Genomic DNA, 23,146 nt, shown 5'->3' on the forward strand with positions numbered 1-23,146 from the left:
GGGGTCCTCGAATTGTGAGAAGCCAGAAGACTGTCTGATGGGAAGCGCTTAACTGAAGATGAAGTGCACACCTCACAAGCCTTCTAGGAACACCCTTCATGGACTACTTGCTGACAGAGCATTGAGATACATAGTGACCATGCAAGCACATTTAGTTTCTTTACAAACTTATGGGGGGCTCCTACCCCTACAACAACGGTGATTTACAGATGAAACTCTGCCACATTGTGTTTACATTAAATGTAAATTGTTTTTGTTTCTTATAACTCTGCATTATATTGAAAAATGTTGCTCCTCAAATTCTGCAAATCTTGCTGACTCCTGCGGGGCCTAAAAGTTAAAAACAAATAAAGGGGAAAGCATGTTTCAGTCATCTGAGTTTGTCATGTTAAATATTGGGATATTCAAATGGATTTCTTGTCATCTGACCTCGCCCAGTCCTCTATTTCAGTAGTCTCTTCCATGGTCATGGTGGCCCTCTGCTTCCTCTCCAGTTTGAATGAAATCAAAATGGCTAAACATTTTTTTTTTCGATTTGTAGAATGAAAGCTGATCTGGCAACTGTGTTTATCTGCACAATTCTGCATGGGGTGGATTTAGCAGTGACAGGTAATATCATTATCCATTATTAGACATTATTGAGTTTATTTGCAATGTACAAAGCTGCATTTTCATTGTTATCTTCAAATGATATTTCCCTTGTCACAAGCCCATGGTCTAAGTCCTTGCACACTGGCATCTCTGTTGGACTTTCTCTCCACAGTGCTCTCTGGGAGGCACCTGGTTCCTCTCCTAGACAATGGAAGGCTAGATGTAAGTTGCACTTCCGAAAATAAGATTATTCAGCAGCATGCTCTGAAAGTATTGTACTACGGAATATCGAGGCTAGGAATATGGAGATAAATTAATATCCTGTACAGAATATTGAGGGACAAAATAAGGTAAGTGGCTATGGAGGAGGTATAGATTAAATATACCTAACTCCATATCTACAGACCTTAAATATATATATATATATCATTAAGGTACATGTATGTGGAGTTACCTTTAGAAAATCTATACGTACTTACCTTTCAATATTTTGTCCTTCAGTATTGTGTGAGCAACACTTGGTGCCATTGAGTTTCCAAAATCGATATTTTTGGGAAAACAACATTTACATCACGGATTTTACTCTGCAATGCAAACACAATGCGGTTGTTACAATGACCGTGTTGTCACAACACACTACCATTACAATGCAAGTCGTTGCAATGACTTGCGCTAGATGGCGCTCTAGCATAAGGAATAGTATGAATTACTATTCCAACACTTTCCCTAGAGTTGCACACACTGGAGCTGCAATAGTAAATCATACTATTCCTAAGTCCAGCGCGCCATCTAGAACAAGTCATTGTAATGACTTGCGTTGTAATGGTAGTGCGTTGTGACAACGCGGTCGTTGTAACTACTGTGTTGTGTCTGCACCGCGGATTAAAATTTGCGATGTAAAGATACATATTAATATTGTGGGTGCCCACCTTCTGAACGGCCCTGTAAAAACATTGCCTCACCACTAGAAAACGTTATCAGACACAGAGATAGCAAACAAGACATGATTTGATGCAAGGACGCATGAGATGGATCTCAGAGAGTGAAGAAAAAAAGATTAAGGGCCTGATTTAGGGTTCAGCAGAGAGGGTACTCTGTCGCAACAGCTCATTTAGAGTTGGGCAGAACTTAAGCATCTCAGCAATTTGATTTGAAAGTTTTATATAGAGCGAACGTGGCCCAGGCGGGTATCAGAGTGCTTTACAATTAGGATAGTTATTACATGAATATGCATAAAACAACAAGATATGAGCGCGTCACAAAAAGGGTAGGGCGGATATAGGCCATGGAGAAGGGAAATGAGAAGGGCAGGTGAATGCAGGGATTCAAAGGTGTCCAACAATCTAGTAGTCAAAGAGGGGACATTCAATAAGCAGTGGGGAAAGGGGCGCGTTATGGTAAAAACTTGGACATTAGGATTTCTTTTGCTTCCTTTTTGAAGGCAGCAGTGGATGAAATTCATCACACTTACAGTGGAAGAGAATTGCAAATCTTTAGGGCACCACCAAGTAAGGCTCTGTGACATAAGAGCCACATTGGTCTACCAGCAGGACTGCTCCGAATAAACAATCCTCCTCCCCATGGCAGGGTCATTGGGATTCATTCTCTGGGGAAAACAGTGGAAAATCCTTATTCAGAATCACTTGATATTGCTAGAACCCTGGACTATATGGAATTTTGTTTCTCATGTTTTGCTGCACCACTGGAGCTATGGGCATATTCATATGGAACATCCCATCATTTTGCATATTCTGCACAGAAGCTGGTTGTCCTGCTGCTACCGGATGAGACTCCACCAGATTTAAACTGGATTCTGTCTACCTTCCCGCTTCCGGTGGTCAATTTTACTGCAGAAATAAAAAGCAGTGCTGTTGTTCAGCAAATCAATATTAAAATTCACTCCTAAATTATTCATTACTCCCCTTCCGCGACTTTGCACAGGCAATATTTCATTTTCAATTCTCACTCCTTGCATCAGATACACTCCTGTCATTACAGAATTGGTAAACAACGTAAAACCCATATCAGAACTTATCATCTGATTACTGAAAATTCTGTTAAACTGATTTGTCTGGGCAGCCATCAGCTTCTTCATGATCTTTTTCTACTTCATATCAAACCAATCACTGCTATCCTTAGCATACTTCAGGATCTCATCAATACCCTTAGTCCAATACCCTTAGTCTTCTTGCACATTATACTCTCTATCATTCCTGGGTTCCTCAAGAAACTTTATAATGTAAAAGGTACCTTCTAAAGGAAACTCTAAGTCATTTTCATGCCATTCACAAATCCTGGTCAACATATAAAAATACTCATCATCATTTCCTAAGCAGGCGGACCCTCAGCAGGAATATCTCTCCCTCGCTAGGTGATAAGGCTTTTTCAACATAGCATCACTTAATCTCACTCAAAATAATTCAGAAATAAAATGAGACAAGGTAGTATACAACAGCCAATCACAACGTGGCTATGCCAAAGTTCAGCCAATCGCAGCACAACTCTGACAGCAACAAACCAACAACAGCATATTTCTGTGGTGACATCTCACCAATCCTCAGCTAACTAACCATGAATTAGAAAACAATTGCACAGGCCATGTTAATGAACACAAATAAAGGAAATACAAATGTAAATAAGAAAAAAAACAATAAGTTAAAAGACAACAAGTCTTACAAACAATAAAAATAAAACCAGTACATCTGGGGCACTTGTCACATTCAATTCTCACTAAAGAAGATTCCTGTCGGGTGGCAATCCACAATTGGCTAGTGTATTTGCTCTTGTGCACCAAAGGGCAAGTGTCCCCAACCTAAATTAGGCACACAAACCCCTGAAAAGGAAAACTAGTTTATCCAGTAAAAGGCCATATCTGTATGTATGTGGTGTCTTGAAAGTCACAGTATCTTTTTGTTGATAAGTTCAACAATAGTATTGTGAGATTTTGGATTTTGGATTTCTGCGAATTTGATAATCAAACCAACACATAATTAACCAAAACTTCTCTAACACAAATCACAAATAAGAATAGTACATCAAAATCACAGTAATCAAACCTCCAATTAAACCCAGAATCAACATTGCATAATCAAAAACCTCACTCACAGTATAACAATCCATCACTCAGCACAGACCTCATTATTCAGTACCACACCGGAACACTCTCAGTCACCAAAATGCCACCAGAATCATGTGACTCTATATATACTTACAATCCGACTTATTCAGGAGCAGCAACACAAACCAAGAACACAGCAAAATCTGCTAGGCAAATCCACTATGACAAGAGACAGGGCAAAAAGGGAAATTTATAAAGCAGAAAGAACGTGTTCTAAACTCGCAACACTCCTCTGCTACCACAAATTTGTGGGTGCGGGGGACCCTGCAATTTTGACAGCCCAAAATTGTACCTTCATAGAACATCAACAATTCGATGAAATGGAGACACTGTTAAACTTTAATTTCAAGAATGAATGTGTCCCAGAGGTAAGGCTCTTCCCAACACAGCACAAATATCTGAATTACAGTCAATATAAGATAACAGCCTGCTCAAAATCTTTTAGTTCTAGATCAGCTGAATAGTTGAAATGATTTATTACACAAATTCTAAAATACAGAATAATCGCCATGAAGGCTCCCAGAAAATATGGCATTACAGAGAAGTGTGCAATCAACAATATTCTAAGTTCCAAGTGGGCAGCAAAACGCAGAGAGAAACAGACAGCATCCCTAGTAGCATTAAGAAAAACTCTCTCAGCCCCCAAAACCGAGGGTTTTTATATATTATCTTCAAATTGGAAAGTACTAAAACTGCTGAATCATCATGGTATGATCAAATGTGTTGCTTTCTCTGCAAATGAGAGCACATCTTTACTAAGTGTCATATTGTCATAGAACCTAACCACTATTGCGCTACATGAATATTTATTCTGAAAACCTTAAATTAATGCCATCGGAGATGGTGGGACAAACTAGATCCATGAACAGCAGGTTATTATGGATGAATAGTATACAATGAGCTAATGGAACAACTTTGAAGTAAAGTTACAGTTTGGAGTCTAGGCCCGGGGGGTTTATTGAGACCAGGAAGAAAACTATCCATGGAAATAAACAAACATGAATCTGCTTGACTATGTACTGCAGAAATGAAAGATATTGAAATGTGCAGGGAAAAGGCATCCATTTTGAACAGTATGACTGCTAGGCCCATATTGAGTCCTATTTAACAAAGGTCTGGAAAACACTCTTCTATATGTCATGGGAAATTAGTTATAAAGACAATAGTACCATATTTGTGCGTACATATGTCATTGAGTGTAAAACCACATTCTGTATGTTTTTCATGCTAAAATAATAATAATAATATAATAATATTTCTAACAATAGATAGGAGATAATTACTCCTGAACTAAAAGATGTATACTTGAATCAATTGTATAGAGGTTGTGGGATATGTATCACGAGTTCAGGGTAATTTTGATTATCCTGGGATTTCGAATGTGCTGGCAAAATGGAACAGTCCCACAGCATGGGCAGTTTGGATGGAGTTCAATGCACTGTTACTTGAGACCACTGGAGTTGGTGCAGGTATCTGTGGCAAGTGTTGTGTGCAAATCTTTTAAATTGTTTCAAGTATATCAAGTAAATATTTCCTTGTGAATGGTCATGTTGGTCAATTATGCATGTCTTGCATGCCTTTAATTGTTTGCAGTGTTTATGATGTAAAAACCTCTAGCATAAGGGCACTGATTTCCAAACACCCTCGTGTACCTGGTAAATGTATTAATGAATAACGATGCTATTAGATAAACATGTTTTAATGCTGGGTATTATACTAGTGACGTAACCCCTACAGACCTCTTCTAACCTCAAGCGCTTGTCTACTTTCAGGTGAAAATGTGGCCCTGGGTGGTCGAGCCACCCAGTCAAGTATTATTGATAGAGAATTGTTTCCCCAAAGTTATCTGGGGATTCCAATCAATGCAATAGATGGAAATCAGGATTCTGATTATATGCATGGATCCTGCTCCCATACAAATAATGACTCTGGTCCCTGGTGGAGGTTGGATTTATTCAGGAAATATGAAGTGGATGCCATTTCTATCACTAACAGAAACTCTTTTTCGGAAAGGCTGAATGGAGCAGAAATTCTCATCGGGAATTCATTGACAAACAATGGAAATAACAATGAAATGTAAAGTTAAAAAGTTGTTCACTTTTAGTTGCCATTTACACATAACAGATGCTTGTTAGTTAGATCTGTGTTGTGATCTGTGTCGTGATATTTGTATTCCAACGTTTGCAGCTTCAAATCTACTTTCAATGAGAGTAATGTGTACAGTCTCTAACTTGAAATAAAGTATTTACTGTCCCAGATACATAATTTAAATGAATATTATGCGAAAAAAGCAGATCTCATATATTAGGCACATTTCAGGCCATCTGTACTTGTTAATGAGCTGTACCCTACTTTTCAAGAGTTCAACTTATTATTTCCTTTATTACATTAATGTTGTTCCATTGAGATCTAGACTTTCTCACTAAATATGAAGTAGACTACTTTATGCCGCTCCACTCACAGGGTATATCTTTAGCACTTATGACTGGTGTACTTCTAGATCCGATGCAATTCAGGGAACTGGGCCATATGTTGACAGTTTGATTTCTGTCCAAGCATACTTATAAGAATTAGTCACCTACTAATTGATGCTGTGACATGTTTACTTGCGCTAAGAGTAAACCTGACTGAATCTGGCCCCTTTAAACCTATTGATCAAATCAGATCATATGTTATCGTTCCAGTTACTTAAAACCATTTGCAATATATGACACATTTATAAAAAAAGAAAAACAAACAATTAAATACAGACAATCCGCCCAAATTAAAAAATATATACAAAAAGCATTACAATTGAATTCCTTTTGTTTCAATTGCACCCATATTTAAGTCATCAAAGATTTACATTCCCACTGCTAAAGTTACAAAACGTCCCTGCCTGTCCCACTTGATTTGGTGAAGTGCCCCTAAAACAGAATAAATTGACTCACATATTTTTCCTAACCCTTTCACAGTAAAAGTCTGTGTCAGTAGGTTGTAGGGCATAACCACACATACTATTACCACGCGCGCCTTTACATTGCTGCCGTACAACACATGCGTCATCATCACACTCGCATTTTGCATGATAATTTTTACAACGTACATGCCTTTACCTCGCATGCCTTTACCACGATAATATTGTCATAAAGGCATGCTTGGTAAGGGCCTGTAGGTGCTCAATTGACATGCGTGGTAAAGGCATGACCTTTGTAATGGCATGTGTGCCGTTGCAACACACTAGCATGAATGTACCAGATTTTTTGTTGTTTCTTTCCACGTGATCCGTTCGCAGTGCTAAATAGACACTGTGGGGTCCATTAGAATGGCGGATGGATGCATGAACGCTGTGCTGGAGGTGGCGGAAAATGCACCACATCGTCCGCCAGCAGCAGGCCTTCCGTCAGCCATATTAGGAAGGGGAACTGGGCACATTTACCGTCCGCCGCGGAAAAACGTGAACCGCCGTGGGAACACACCAGACACCACGGCGGACAGAGCCAATCCAGGCTCACCGCCGTGCGGAATGACGTCCCTACCGTCCGCAATATTACGTAGTCGTAAACAAACCAGAACACCGCAGGGGAAACTCCTCCATCTCATAGATGGTGGAAGCACCACAACGGAGAGGGAAAGCAGTGCCACGAGACCCACCATACAGACCCGACCGCCATGGACGCAGCCCTACACTCCTTCCCGGCCCTGTTCGTACTTCACTACCAGCAAGTCATGCACCGCGGTGGACGCTGCCGCAGGTACGCAAGCATGCAATACATACATACCACGCCACAGCATTCATGAACACTGTTACCTGTTCAAACCAGCAGCGTCGGATTGGCAACTAGGGCAATGCCCGAGGGGCCGGTGTCCAGTCCCAGCTGAGGGCTGCTTTATTTGGGCAGCCGTGGTGGACGGATTTGGGCGGTCTATGCATTTGTAAACGACCGCCAGCGGCCCAGTGGGTGCATGAGAGGCCTTTCTGTAAGTATTATTGCCACCCTCCCATCAATGGCAGAGGTGTCACTCTCTTACTCTTGCTGGGCCGGCCCAGTAATATATGTATATTGATCGGTGCAGGGGTCATGATCAAAACTCGCCTCACTTGTTGTCAGGTGTGTCACCAGTGTGAACAAATCCGTGGTAGACAGGGCATGTTGTAAATCACAAGAAATCCACAATGCAAGTACACAACAAGCACAGACACAGATAAAGTACACAACATTAGTAACTCACTCAATTAAACATCACAAAGATAGCACTCTGATGTACCCAGGAGCCAGCCCAGTGGCCAGTACACATTGCAGAGCATGTCCATGAGAAGCTGCACAACCAAGGGGCAAGAAGCAGCAAAGTTACCACGGTGGGGTAAATTCTAATTACCGGTGCTTAATTTCTATACAATAAAATTAATAAGAATAACTCATAATAAATAAGAGGCAAAATCCGTGATATTTGAGGTTTCTCAAAAGGGTTTTATTCCTATAAACGGAATTGAATGATTAGCATATTGGCTCGAGCCAAGGTGGCATACCATTCCGTCACCACATGGGTTCGGGAAGGGACTGACAGACAAAGTCAATGGTAATATGCGAAGATGCAAGTATGCGACGACACATTATTGACAGGCATTCATATATATAGTCAATGCATTACAGTAAAGGCATATGCAGGAGGCGTAACAGCTGAGAAGAGAGATAAGAATGCATGTACGTAATACAAAAGGCGTTACAATAGGCGTGCATGAAGGCGTGAACAAGAACGTCATTTAACTTGATGTCACAGATAGGCGGATCCAGGAGTGAATCCGGCAGTGTCAGCAAAAATACATGGCTGAGATGCGCGCGCAGCAGTATGACGTGTAATGTACGTGTAACTCGAGGGGTGAAGGGGGACTTGACATTTAGCCCTACAAGTGTAGACGGATGTCTGGATGTCAGATCAACCTAATCCCAAATCGTATCTAATATCTCATGTTTAAGGAACTGCATTATCTGGAGGGAAAAGGTCTCTCGGACGAGAGGCTATTCTATACTGGCTGTGAGTGCGTGTATGAGCGTCTACGTGTCTGTATGAGACGCGAGGGGTGCGAGGGAGGGCAGGGGCCTACCATGGAAACAGGGCCATGAATTACTTGCATAGAGACAGTGAGGCCTAACCCTTTGCTCTGCAGCTGGAAGGATGTTGACATGAATCTACCAGACAGGAATGTATTTTCGAGGAGTGGAGCAGATAATTCGAAGGTTGAATACAGTCTTGGCAGGCAACGGGATGAGCCGAGCACCGTTAGCCGCGCAAGGAGTAAGGCAGGGGTCACCGGCACAGAGGTAGCCTGGGCTGAGGTTTTCAGAGTCGGAAGGCAGGAAAAAGGCTCGATGGCAGAATTCAGGCCTACTTCGCCAGAGCTGAAAAAACGTGTAAGGTATACAACAAAAAGACGTTGGCATAGCGTATTCAGAAACTGAATATTCAATCCGTTCATGGCGGATCTGAAAGAGAACATGTTGACGTTGGACGCAAATGTATTTGCGTCTTCATAGCTAGCACAGGAGGGAAGTTACATGCACTTTAAGCTAGTACATGGAGTCGGTGGGGTCTAAGATAGGGGACACAATCGATCATAAAATTTATATTACCTCATTCCCTCCTTGTCCCCTACGGACCCTTCATGATATATCGATCTGCATGAATCGATCAATCTGTTCATGTAACATCATTTGCTCTTCTTTCTTCTTTTGACGTTTTGAATGGGAATTTGAATGCGGAATACATGATGTGGCGCACAAGCCGCAAATCGCCGGCCCACATTGTAAACACAGGCAGCAACTGAATACTATGAGAAGGCCAATGCCTAGGAAGGATAGGATCTTCCATCCCCAAGCGGTCAACGTTGTCCAGAACCAACCGGACCAAGTCCAGGTGCCTGGATTCTGATGTATCAGACTTGCAATTTTATGGAGACGTGTTATAGCTTTATATACCGTTGGCGCGTTTTCTGGAATGAAAACACAGCAACTTGACCCGATGACCTTACAGGCTCCACCCCTATCTGCTAGGATGACGTCAATAACGAGACGATTTTGAAGAACAACAACCCGCATGGCGGACTGCTCCTCTGTTAAGTTGCCTAAAGCGGAAGTAGTTTCGTTCACTACTGCTTCAAGGGTTCTAGTTAATTTGCGTATCAGTTTACTATTAAAAACAGCAACTAAGTAGGGGAAGAAACCTTTATTGAAGTCTGTGTTTTGCTCCCATGCCGTTTCAGTGTAGTCGATAATCGGGAGGTCTCCGGAGTCTATTGTTTACTAGATTGGTGTTTCTGTGATAGTCAGGAGGAGCTAGGAAAACAGGTGGCAGAAGGAATGCAATTTAACAGGTACCATCCCAATCTGGAGGCAAACGTATGTATGCGATATGACCACAAACAAAGTAGGAATGACGTGTAGCTCTAAACGTGGATTTGCCTTGATCACTAAATTCGATCACAGTAGTGCATTTACTATGACCTAAGTGTATGGAACCATTCTTTCTGATACATAATTCACCTTTGACTGGTAGCACTGACATAGCAGGCAATACTGGTGCAGTTTCAGATTCAACAGTAAGAATCATGAGGTTGATTGTGTAATTACCCAATCCATATACTTCATTTTCTAGATCAGTTCCTGTTCTAGTGGGGAGTCCCTTCTTGTCAGGGTAACAGACTTTAAGAAGAACTGAGTTCAGGTTTCCCCAAACCCAATTCCCATCGTAAACAGCAATGTCAGAATCTAAGGAATTAATCAATCTAAACCATGCCCCACAGGAGCCATTGTGAGTGAACGGGTACGGAAAAAGGGGCAGAACTCCCTTGTATTTCTGGTAGGGAGGGAGTCGGCCACATATCCAACAGTTTGTAGCATTGTTAGTCTGATGGGAGTGATGTAACATACTAATGAATGTGTTGTTGCGCAGCGCAAGTCTGTAAGAAAGTTCGTGTGGAGGTAACTCGCTAAAGGAATGTTCGACAGTGACGTCATAAGCAGATTGTACATGCTTGAAAATAGGGTAGTAAATGTGCAGCAAGATACTAGCAGCAATAATCAGAAGACTTAGAAAAAACATAATTATTAATGTCACTATACAGTGACTACGGAGTGATTTACAATATGCACGTTTCTTTAGTATTCTCTGTCTATCTCTCTCTCTGTCTCGATCTAGGGGATACATGTCAGAAACTAATTTAACCGATTCACCTAGGGGAGGACTTAAACAATTAAACTGTCTGACTTGCTAGATCGTAATTTCAGTCTATATTCTTCAGAGGCTGTTTTCTCAACCAAAGGGAGTTTTGAGTCAGTTTGCGTAGGAGGGCAGGGCTTAGAGTCCAAGTCCGAAGGGAGTCCGTGGAACTTTTTTACGTGGCTGGAATGCAGCCACCCCTTCCTGCCCTCTACTTTGACGGCTGTCCTCGTTGTTAGAAGAACCAATTTCGGGGTTTGCCAGCGGGGCTCCAACGGGCTTCTCCGATCAAAGTTGCGCACGAAGACATAATCCCCCGGGACCACCTCGTGGGGCTTCACATCGGTGTTGTCGGGAAAGGCTGCAGCTACCTGTGAACGACAAGATTGTAGTGCAGACATCAAGGAGGCAAGGTAATCTGTCAGCATAATACAGTCAACATCTGTAATTTTTCGCGGAATAGGCGTCCCCCACATATTCGGAGGCCTGCCAAAGACCACCTCATACGGGGATAGCCCGGTTCGAGAATGTGCAACCATCCTCATATAGAAGAGGGCTACCGGTAAAGCAACTATCCAGTCAACGCCCTTCTCTCTACAGATTTTGGAAAGTCGGATTTTTAGGGTCTGATTATGACGCTCCACGAGACCTGCTGCCTCGGGATGCCGGACACAGTGGAACTTCCACTGATAGCCTAACAGAAGTGTAATGTGTTTCACAAGCTCGGACGAGAATGGCTGACCGTTATCTGAGTACACGATACGGGGCAAACCGTACCGCGGGAAGAACTCGCGAACTAGTTGCTTCGCTGTTGTCGGAGCAGTATAATCTGGGACTGGGTATGCTTCTGTCCATCGGGAAAGTGCACATACGACTACGAGGACATACTTGAATCCTCGGCAGCGGTCCATCTCGATATAATCCATCTGGAGGACTTCAAAAGGGTGATCGGGAGGCTGAAATCCACCTTGCTCTACAGGGATGCTTTTACCTGGATTAAACTGACAACAAATCATGCAAGTACGCACTTTTTGTTTGGCTGCTGCTCGTAAGTTCTTATTGCACCAAATGTGCTGGATGCTGTCTAGCATTGCTTTTTCTCCTAGATGCGCTGGACTATGTACTGTGTTAATGATAACCTGAACCATAGAGTCAGGGAGAAACCATGTAGATTTTCCCTTCATCATCCATCCCTGATCTGTTTGGATCCCTCCTAGTTCAGTCCACTTCTTGATTTCGTCTGGTGTGGCATGTGTCTGTATGTCAATTACATCATGGGCGGGATCCCTGACTGTCATGCAGTGTGATGGTGTCGGAACTATTGTCTTTGTCAAGTCAGTTGCATGCATTCGATTCTGAGCGGTTTGCTTAGCTGTTCGGTCTGCCAGGTCGTTACCCTGGGAGATCGTATCGGTAACCTTTGTATGTGCCTTACATTTCATAATAGAGATTTCAGTAGGTAGATTTATTGCATCTAATAAACCTTGAATAAGGGGACCGTGTTGGATGTTGGCACCGTGAGAAGTTAAGTAACCTCTCTCTCGCCAAAGGACTCCAAAGTCGTGAACGACTCCGAATGCATAACGTGAATCAGTGTATATGTTGACTCTCTTATTCTTGGCTTGAATACATGCTTGTGTCAGAGCGATGAGCTCTGCTGCTTGAGCTGACAGGGTGTCAATACAATTTGTTTCTATAACTTCGGTGTCTGTAGTGACCGCGTAGGCTGCCACTAATTCTCCAGTACCTGTTCTCATACATGAACCGTCCACATAAAGCGTCAGGTCTGGATCTGATAATGGAACATCAGTCAAGTCTTGTCTGGGTTTTGTTGTAATAGTAATGACTTCAATACAATCATGTGCCAATGGATCTACTCCATTTAATGGCAACAGGGTGGCGGGATTCAATGTGCTGCAGCGTCTGATTTCTATGTGTGGTTGAAACAATGTCAATTCATAACCTGTCAGTCTTGCTATGGTCAAGTGTTGGGTCTGTGTACGATTTAAGAGAACTTCCACGGAATGTGGAACTTGTACTGTCAATTGATGCCCTAATACTATGGCATCGCTCTGTCTGATTGCTAAAGCTGTCGCTGCAACTGATTTCAAACACGCAGGTAAAGCCTGGGCTACTGGATCTAATGTGCTAGAAAAGTAAGCACACGGTTTGTGTGAACCTGCTTGTTCCTGAGTGAGGACTGACAAGGCAGTACCCTCACGTTCTGTGACAAAAAGTGTAAAAGGTTTACTGTAACATGGTGTTGCTAAGACAGGTGCTTGGCATAAGGCTTTCTTTAAGTTGTCAAAAGCTTGTGTATGTTCCTGAGTCCAAGGGAGGACAGTTGATGTCGCTGCCTCCTGGGTTGTCAACTGGATAAGTGGCTTTGCTAGAAATGCATATTGGGGAATCCATTGTCTACAGTACGAGGTGAGGCCTATGAAAGCCCGCACTTCCTTTTGTGTCTTTGGTGGTGACATGTTTACGATTAACTGAATGCGGTCAGGAGTGAGCTGTCTCCCCACTTTGGACAGCAAGTGACCCAGGTACACAACTTGCTGAACACAGAATTGCAGCTTTGAAGGGGACACCTTGTGCCCCTTGTCGGCCAGGAAATTCAGAACTGTCAGTGATGCATTTTCACATTCGGGTTCGCTCCATGCGGTGATCAGCAGATCATCGACATACTGGAGTAGGGCAGTGTTAACTGGCATATGAATACTGTCAAGTTGTCTTTTCAGTGCTTGACTATAGATGCTGGGGCTTTCTGTGAATCCTTGAGGTGCGCGTGCAAATTTGAAAGATCGTCCATTTAAACTGAATCCGAACAAGTATTGGCTTTCTGGATCAATTGGGACACTGAAGAAGGCGTTCTTGAGGTCAATTACAGTAAAGAACGTCGCTTCTGAATCAATAGCTGTCAGTAATGAAGAGATATCTGGGACCACAGGATACTGTGGTACAATGCATCTATTCAATTCGCGTAAATCAATAACTAATCGATAAACAGGTGGTGCATTTGGATCAGTACGTTTAAGAACTGGGATGATAGGAGAATTACATACATTGGAGTCGGTTTCCACAACCACTCCTTCTGCAATAAGCTCGTCAATAATTCTCAGTAAAGCCACTACAGCATCTGGAGGTAACTTGTATTGTCGTATTCGTGGTAATACCACTCCTGCTTTGAGTGTGACTCGATATGGTGTAATGTGCATACAACCTACATCAGTGGGGCCTTGTGCCCACAAGTGTGCAGGTACATTCTGTAACCGGGGATCCATGTCTCTTAATACATAATGGCCTTTAAAATCTCGCAAAAATAAGCGTACTCCTTCCGGAGAACAGCATATAATAGCTCCTAGAGCTTTTAGTGTCTTTATTCCTAATAAGTTTTCCGGGCATGATTTTGTGAGCAATAAATCTGTAGTCCGTGTCAAAGGACCAACTGCAAGGGGGAGTGGCTGTGATACTTCATTAATAATAGGCTTTCCTGAAAATCCAAGGGAAACATTCTGTGAGCCTGAGAGGGGTGCCCCTGGAACCTCATTGTGACTGATTGTGGTCCTGCTTGCCCCCGTGTCAATCAAAAACTTTCTGTCTTTTCCTAACACTTGACTATGTACATAAGGACCCTCTTGATCTACAGGAACTTCAATAAGGGGCAAGCCAAATTCCCTCTCTAGGCTGTTTCATGTGTATCGTTGATAATCGGGATAATCATTTTGTGCATACTGGTACATCTGTTGTGTTGTGTTCTGTGTTGCAGTAATAGGTTGTTGCTGTGGCACGGCTACAGTTTGTGATGAAGCTGGCATAGGCGGAATATGTTGTATATTCTGTGGTACTTGTTGCTGGGCCTGATCTTGTCTAGGTACGCGCGGTCTCTCCTTGGTCTTACCCGTGGAGATATTGTGTTTCAGAACGGCACAATCGTTTACATAATGACCTGGCTGTTTACAGTAGTTACATGTCCCTTTAACAGGAGCTGTCGTATTACTAGGCTGGGTCCCACCCTTTTTATGGCCGTCGGCGGGAACTGACTGAGCAACTAACATTTTCATTTTCGTGTCTTTCATACGTCTTTGTTCATGTTCTTGTTCTTCTCTAATTCTATTCTGGTGGTACTGTAACATTTGTAACATTTGTGAAGGGGTGTTAGCTTGCCAGGTGCTTTCGACTTTCAGTACTCTATTCTTAACCTGGGGCAGTGAATTCTCAACTAATTTTGTTACAAAAAGATGTGGATATGAGTCACTGCTTGCTTTCAGACCACTATTAATACCAAAACATTTTTCAAATCGAGTATAGAAATCACTAGTGTCTTCATCGGGTTTCTGTTTACAAGCTGAGATTGCACCCCAATCTTCCTTTTTAGTGCTTAATAAACGTGGCAACACTTGTACTAACAATCCGGGTAATGCTTTAACTTTATCCCCGAGCCCTTGGCCCGGAATTCTAGTACTTTCTTCGTTTTCTAATGCAGCCCAATCAATCTTTGTGTCTCCCACCTCCCACTCTTTTTCTTTGAGTTTCTCGTATATACCGGGAGGCAGTAATACTTTCAATATTTTCATAATGTCGGGATAAGTATAGTCACCCATGAGTATCATGTCTTTTATTTCACGGTGGAAACCTGCGGGGTCTTTGTCATGACTAGGTACCAATTTTTTCATTTCCAATAATTCGGTTTTAGTTATGGGTGTGTACACAAACACACGTGTAAATGTATTGTCTGCGTTCTGTACTGGGTGCACTTCTCGCAACGGATTCTGTCCGTCCATGTAATACATTTTCCTTTCCTTGACATGTGCTGAGTCGGTCTGTGGACATAGGAAGGCGTTATATCTGTGTCGGTGTTCTAGAATTACTTCAATTAGATCGGTACCTAGACCACTCCATTTGTTCATGAGCAGTTCTATTAATATATCAGGCAAGGGGCCTGGATCAGAATGTTGGCTTCTATACAATAAGAGCAGGTGTTGTATCATGTATGTACCAGCTAAACGTTGTTCACTCGGTGTCAGGTTCAAAAACGTATGCGCTAACGCATCATCGCCATATTTCTCAGAATTGTCAGCCCATTGCACGGCTGACCTGGCTAATTCTTGTTCGTCCATAGAATCGAGTACATGGTACCCCGTTCGTTCTCGAAGTCTGTTATCAGTAGCTTGGAATAAGTGTTCAGGAGTTCTTGGATTACACATGGCTTCTTGGAATATTCTTTTACTTTCTGGACGCACTGGGCGCATTGAATTATTGAAGGGTCTTCCCTTACCTACATATGCTATTGTTTCTCTAACTGGTAATTGTGTCTGCTCTGGGGTCTGGTCTTGCCCGTCCTCCTCCTCCTCTGAGGATTCAACTTTATCTGAATCTATTTCCGGTGGTGGCTGTCTTTTCTCATGCATCTTCTTTATTGCATTTCTGATTCTTCGGTACATATTTTCTACACAGGCCTCTTTATCGTGATTCCCAGCTGCTATATTCTGGCCCCACCAGTGGAGCGCTTTTACGTCTTCCGGGTTCATACCCGGCCTATCCACTTCCCTTATAAAACAGTTTATAAGAAACCGTAATATCTTGGCTTTCGTGTCCACTTTCTGATAGGCCATGGCCTCCTTAATACTTTCAGGCCCTACTCCTGTCTGTACAAACTGATATATTCGATCTAGATGATCTACCATTCCAGGTAGTGTTAATAAGAAGTTCGTGACTCGTCGCAAGCGTATTGATGCGAGCAACATTCTTTCGTCATTCTTTTTACCAGGTACTGGATCATATCTACAGTCTCCAAGATTATCTCCATATAGTGTAATATCGCCTGTTCTAGGTGTACGTTGCTGTGCTAGGTCTCTATAGGTCAGCCGATGGGCGGATGGCGGAGTCTGGAAACCTGTCGCTCCTCCGGACGCGCCTCCTGAGGCGCCCGCTCCGAAGGGGTTCGTTGAGTGAAAAGCGGAGGGAGCAGGCCCAGGAATTGGTGGAAGGACAGCTGGAAGACCAGGAGGAACAGGAGGAGGAGTAGCTTGTCGGGGAGGAAGGGGCTGACCATCTTGGCCGGCAGGAGGAGGTGTGCGTGGCGGTGCGGTATTTACATATGCGGGGGCCACATCATCTAAATAGGAAGAAAGGAAAATGTCCTTTGCTGTTTTCTGGTGCATTTTAGTCGGGAGCATGGGAGGTGGTAGATCTTTCAGTACTTCTGGGGTGGCTTTAGGCAAACCCTCAGACAAGAGGGGATACATGCCGTTCATGAGTGTGTTTCGCTGTCTGTCTACCTGTTCCAACTTTACTCGGGTACCTTCCTCAACTAATACGTTTTCCTGGGCTTTCTCTGGATCCTCCCTCCTTTTCTCTTCTTTTCTAAGTGCTTTTTCTGTACGCCTATGTGATTCTTTACGCCATAATTCAATGGCATCCTTCTGTGACTGTCTGGCTTTCTTTTTCCACAATGCTTCCTCTACTCTCATGATGCAATCTGCATCCCATGTCCCAGCAACGGGCCATCTCTGGTTCTCTGATAATTCTTTAGTGTAGTCCACCCATAAGTCAAGGAATAAAACGGCATCTAGGCCATGTTTGTGGTACATAAAGTACCCTGGAGTGTCCCTAGGTGGAATGGGAACCGCTTCTTCTAGTACCCCTTTTCTAGTTTTTATTTGTCTTAATTTGGAGAACAACGGCATCTTGAAATCTGGCTACTTGGTTCTTACTCAGATATGAACACACTGAACACAATAATCACAATAATTACGATCGAACAATCACTCATACCACGACATTTTGAGACACATTAAAACATTTTAACATGAATGATGACAATTAAAAGGTAACTTGCTAACTGCATAATACTAGATACACTGCTCAACAGTGCAGACTGGATTTACTGCTAAACAGTACAGATACACTGTCTAAAACAGTGCAGACCAGGTCTGTGTACCCACACCTGTCTTGACCGGCACAAACTAATGCGCACGTCTAGATGCGTCCCCAGCAACGGTACTCACCGGGAAGCACGGAAACGGAAGGCCTCGGAAACCCTGGACTGGATTCGGACTGGATTCGGACTCGACTCGTGACGCAGATACTTCGGAACTTCGGAACCTGGTGGGCCTCCGTATACCTCGGATCTTGCTCTCTCAGCTAGGCTCTGGTCGGGATCCTCCGCACTTCTCACCGCCTCGTCTGGGTGTCGATCGCAGCCTCAGTCACCTCCGTTGGCCTGAGGGAGATACAGGAAATCCTGCGGGTACGCGTAGTTGTCCGTCCGGCTGTGGCAGGGGGCCAGGCCTGCAACGCACCACCGGCGCGTGAGATGGGGGAGGGGTCCCTGTTCGGGTGCCAAAATGTGGTAAATTCTAATTACCGGTGCTTAATTTCTATACAATAAAATTAATAAGAATAATTTATAATAAATAAGAGGCAAAATCCGTGATATTTGAGGTTTCTCAAAAGGGTTTTATTCCTATAAACGGAATTGAATGATTAGCATATTGGCTCGAGCCAAGGTGGCATACCATTCCGTCACCACATGGGTTCGGGAAGGGACTGACAGACAAAGTCAATGGTAATATGCGAAGATGCAAGTATGCGACGACACATTATTGACAGGCATTCATATATATAGTCAATGCATTACAGTAAAGGCATATGCAGGGGGCGTAACAGCTGAGAAGAGAGATAAGAATGCATGTACGTAATACAAAAGGCGTTACAATAGGCGTGCATGAAGGCGTGAACAAGAACGTCATTTAACTTGATGTCACAGATAGGCGGATCCAGGAGTGAATCCGGCAGTGTCAGCAAAAATACATGGCTGAGATGCGCGCGCAGCAGTATGACGTGTAATGTACGTGTAACTCGAGGGGTGAAGGGGGACTTGACATTTAGCCCTACAAGTGTAGACGGATGTCTGGATGTCAGATCAACCTAATCCCAAATCGTATCTAATATCTCATGTTTAAGGAACTGCATTATCTGGAGGGAAAAGGTCTCTCGGACGAGAGGCTATTCTATACTGGCTGTGAGTGCGTGTATGAGCGTCTACGTGTCTGTATGAGACGCGAGGGGTGCGAGGGAGGGCAGGGGCCTACCATGGAAACAGGGCCATGAATTACTTGCATAGAGACAGTGAGGCCTAACCCTTTGCTCTGCAGCTGGAAGGATGTTGACATGAATCTACCAGACAGGAATGTATTTTCGAGGAGTGGAGCAGATAATTCGAAGGTTGAATACAGTCTTGGCAGGCAACGGGATGAGCCGAGCACCGTTAGCCGCGCAAGGAGTAAGGCAGGGGTCACCGGCACAGAGGTAGCCTGGGCTGAGGTTTTCAGAGTCGGAAGGCAGGAAAAAGGCTCGATGGCAGAATTCAGGCCTACTTCGCCAGAGCTGAAAAAACGTGTAAGGTATACAACAAAAAGACGTTGGCATAGCGTATTCAGAAACTGAATATTCAATCCGTTCATGGCGGATCTGAAAGAGAACATGTTGACGTTGGACGCAAATGTATTTGCGTCTTCATAGCTAGCACAGGAGGGAAGTTACATGCACTTTAAGCTAGTACATGGAGTCGGTGGGGTCTAAGATAGGGGACACAATCGATCATAAAATTTATATTACCTCAACGGAGCCAGTGGCCAGAACAGAGCAGGTACATCTGAGGTAGCACAAGTGAGGGTCACATTGAATCATGACTCAAACAGGGCCAGTGGCCAGAACAGAGCAGGTACATCTGCGGCAGCACAAGTGACTGGCACATTGCATCATAACTCGAACAGGGCCAGTGGCCAGAACAGAGCAGGTACATCTGCGGCAGCACAAGTGACTGGCACATTGCATCATAACTCAAACAGGGCCAGTGGCCAGAACAGAGCAGGTACATCTAAGGCAGCACAAGTCAGTGGCACATTGCATCATAACTCACAGTTTACAGTACATTTTTTATTGCATGATTAATAAAAATCTTTACAATCTTCAAACAGGTAAAAATTACAGATTTCGAGCTATAAAAACATACTATCTCTGATAAAAAAAAGAAAAGACCGTTCCTAATTCATCCTATACAGTACATTGTTAAGATCAAGTTCATTGACGAAGTTTTGATAGATTCGTTTGTGCCATCGTGGACTTCAGGCCTCATTCACTTCTTTATGCTTGACGTTGGGTACCTTTTGTCAGTTAGTTTTCTTGTAGCCATTTTGTTGTCCCCGACATAAATTTAAGTCCACGACAGGCCAAAATAGAGGAGGTACCTCCCAGCCAGCTTATGAACGGATGTTTAGAGTGATGAAGATGTCCCGTATGTACCGTCTTCTTAGGGCCGTAAGTGCCGGGCATGCACATACCAAGTGTGTAGTATCCTGCATATTATACTGTAAGGTGTTTTACCAGCCCTGCTCTGCCAGTGCCTGTGCTCTGACTCATTAGAATGTTGTAGTCTGATGATGCCTCGGAATGTTGAGACTGAGTGAGGCAGAGGGAGTTGGTCATGGGCTGAGCAGCTGACAGGCATCTCCTGGTGGGGCTCTGATCTACCACTTATCAACATGATGTCCTGTATCTTACAACTTGTCATCTTTATGAATAAAGCATCTTGAAATACAACCTTCCTGAGTGGACCTCCTTCACTACATATTTTGGCGACGAGGTGACGAAGAACCTACAGCTACAAGCAAATCTCAGGTACCTGATATAAAAGTGGACCTGGAGATGGCGCAAAGAAAATAAACTACAGTGGCAACAACCACCATTTTCAGAAGAGGAGGTAACCACAAGAAGGAAGTAATTACGAAGAAGTAAAATGTGTTTTCTACACAGTACAATGAAGACATCTGTAAGGAAGAAACTAAAACTTCAAAGAAAAGAAAAAGAAGATAACAAGAAACAAGTAAGCACAACATTTTACGCCTTTTAGCCCCACCAGTGGTCTCACCACCAGCCCGCCCTAGCCCAGGCGTGCTGTGCTCATCTGCCTTATGCTTATTGGACTAAGGTGTTACAAATTCACTTTGTGCTTTTTTTTCCACACTTTAATGGCAGAACATTCTTCAACATCACGCTGGTGCACTCTGTGGCACACACTCCACAACCCTGATTTTTTCCCACTACAAGTGGTATGTACTGGAGTCATTCTCCCAGCAACGTTGTGTGCTCTTGTGAACATTTTGCTGACCTGTTTTGATAATGTCAACCATTAATAGACTGTACCAGAGTCGCATGGGAGCTTTCGTATTTTCCACCCTCCCACTATATAAGAAAAGAAAATGCTCTAGACTTCACTCACCGAGCCACTGTGGGTCGTGTTCTCTTTCCAGGAAGTTAACATGAAGAAATATCTCCTGCGTAGCTTTATTCAGGATGTTCTCGCTTCAATTGTGTCTCTCAGGAACATTTTCCTTTTATTTATTTTTCTTTGCCTTGTTGCAGTGAATTTCTTTCACAGGTGATGTCTACTTGCTTGTCACAGGCAGCTAGCTGGAGGAAACTGGCATTCGCTACCTTATCTCCCTCTTCATTCATGCCTGACCTTCAGTCATCTTTGTTTTGTGTTTATTTTTCACTGCGGTGAAGTTCGTCAGGGAATGTATTTCCCAGCAGTAATTATGAAACCTTCACTTTGTGGTGCCTGTGTGCCCTTTCAACATCGCTAAGGGCGAAGTTGCAGTCGTTTTCTGCTCTACATTGCGCTATGCTCCACTTGAGGTTAGCTTTATTTCAACTTTACCTTCAATTAGAATTTATCTCCCAGTCAGCAGAGAAACCGTTTTTTCAGTTATTTCCGTTGCTCTTCTGTGGATTTCATCGTTGACAAGTATCCTTTGTGACGAGGCGCTCTTCGTCATGATTGGACTGTGCAAATAACAGGGTCAAATTTTGACGCACCTGCGTACCGGGAGTCAACCGGCACTGCGCCTATTACGTGACACCATGTTTTGCTCTCTTATGTCATGGCTCACAATGAACGGTGCCCACTTTAGGCACAATCTTATTTCAGCTGCTTGCCGTGTGGTGAAAAGGAATGATGCACACACTGAGGAGAATTTATGCTGCCAATTTGTGCTGCAATATCGAATCCCTTTGTTGAGACCGGTAGAATTATAGACTATTCACTTTCTATGGCTTGTGATCTTACAACTGACAGCGCTCATGGATACATAGCTTCATTTTCCACGCAAGACAATGTCAGTGTGTTAATCAGGACCACAGTGTCATGCACATCTTGAACTTTATTTGTGACACTGGTCAATGAAGATGCTTGCACCTTTATTTTCAAAGGTTATTAAATGTCTTTTCACAAGTGTTCTCTTCACACATTACGGTTCAAAACATTGTAATTGTGATGGGTTCATTCCCCATTAGCTTCCACAAATATTCAAACACTTTCTATGCATTGATTTTAGCTTCCTTTGACACGTTCACCCTATACTATAACTTTCAGCAAATGTTTTTTCAATCCGATACTGTTTTGTAAACCTAATATGTACTTTGCTGTGATTACGCTGTCACTTCAGTACTACGATGGTGACAGACACACGCTCCTATTTACAAAAAAAAAGTTTAAAAATTGTTTAGTGAAACATGATGGCACATTATCTTTCATTGCTGACATAATGTGTTTAGGAATTTTGAGCGCACATTTTTAGAGTTTCAATTATCATTTAACTTGTGTATACCACACGCTTTTCACTTCCCTACATAGGGAGGACTTATTGCTTATTTTCAGGTATTAAAACACTATATTTTACACCATACATAGGGATGGGAATGGGTACTAGCCCCATTAGCCCACATATATGTGCCTGTTCTCATTATTTTACACTACACAGGGATGGGAATGGGTTCTAGCCCCATTTGCCCATATACGTGCCTACACAGGCCATTCACGGTTTTCACCCTCATAAAGGGCACAGGTACATACTGTCTTTACCCTCACACAGGGATGGGAATGGGTATTAGCCCCATTAGCCCACATATATGTGCCTGTTCACATTATATTACCCTACACAGGGATGGGAATGGGTTCTAGCCCCATTTGCCCATATAAATTTGCCTACATAGGTAACACACGACTTTTAGCCTTACAAGGGCACCGTAGATAGGGTCACAGTCCCATCTACTTTTTCACAAGTGTCCTCACATAGGGAACCGTGTTATGGGTTACAGTCCTATTTACATTTACATTTTTACCCTCACACAGGGTGTATTATGGGTCACAGTCCCATTTACATTTTTCACCCT

The 23,146-nt window shown here is 43.1% G+C and overlaps 1 protein-coding gene across 1 annotated transcript in view; it reads left to right on the forward strand.

Moving 5' to 3' along the window:
• The first annotated feature begins 542 nt into the window (after nt 1–542).
• LOC147709552 (fucolectin-5-like) overlaps nt 543–23,146 on the forward strand; it is a 200,207-nt gene continuing 177,603 nt past the window's right edge. Inside the window, exons 1-2 of the mRNA XM_086925511.1 lie at nt 543–609; nt 5,482–5,785. Coding sequence (XP_086781637.1) covers nt 543–609; nt 5,482–5,785 — 371 coding nt within the window. The remainder of the gene's footprint in view (nt 610–5,481; nt 5,786–23,146) is intronic.

Source organism: Lissotriton vulgaris, chromosome 6, assembly GCF_964263255.1.
Source record: "Lissotriton vulgaris chromosome 6, aLisVul1.2, whole genome shotgun sequence".
Classification (NCBI taxonomy): domain Eukaryota; kingdom Metazoa; phylum Chordata; class Amphibia; order Caudata; family Salamandridae; genus Lissotriton; species Lissotriton vulgaris.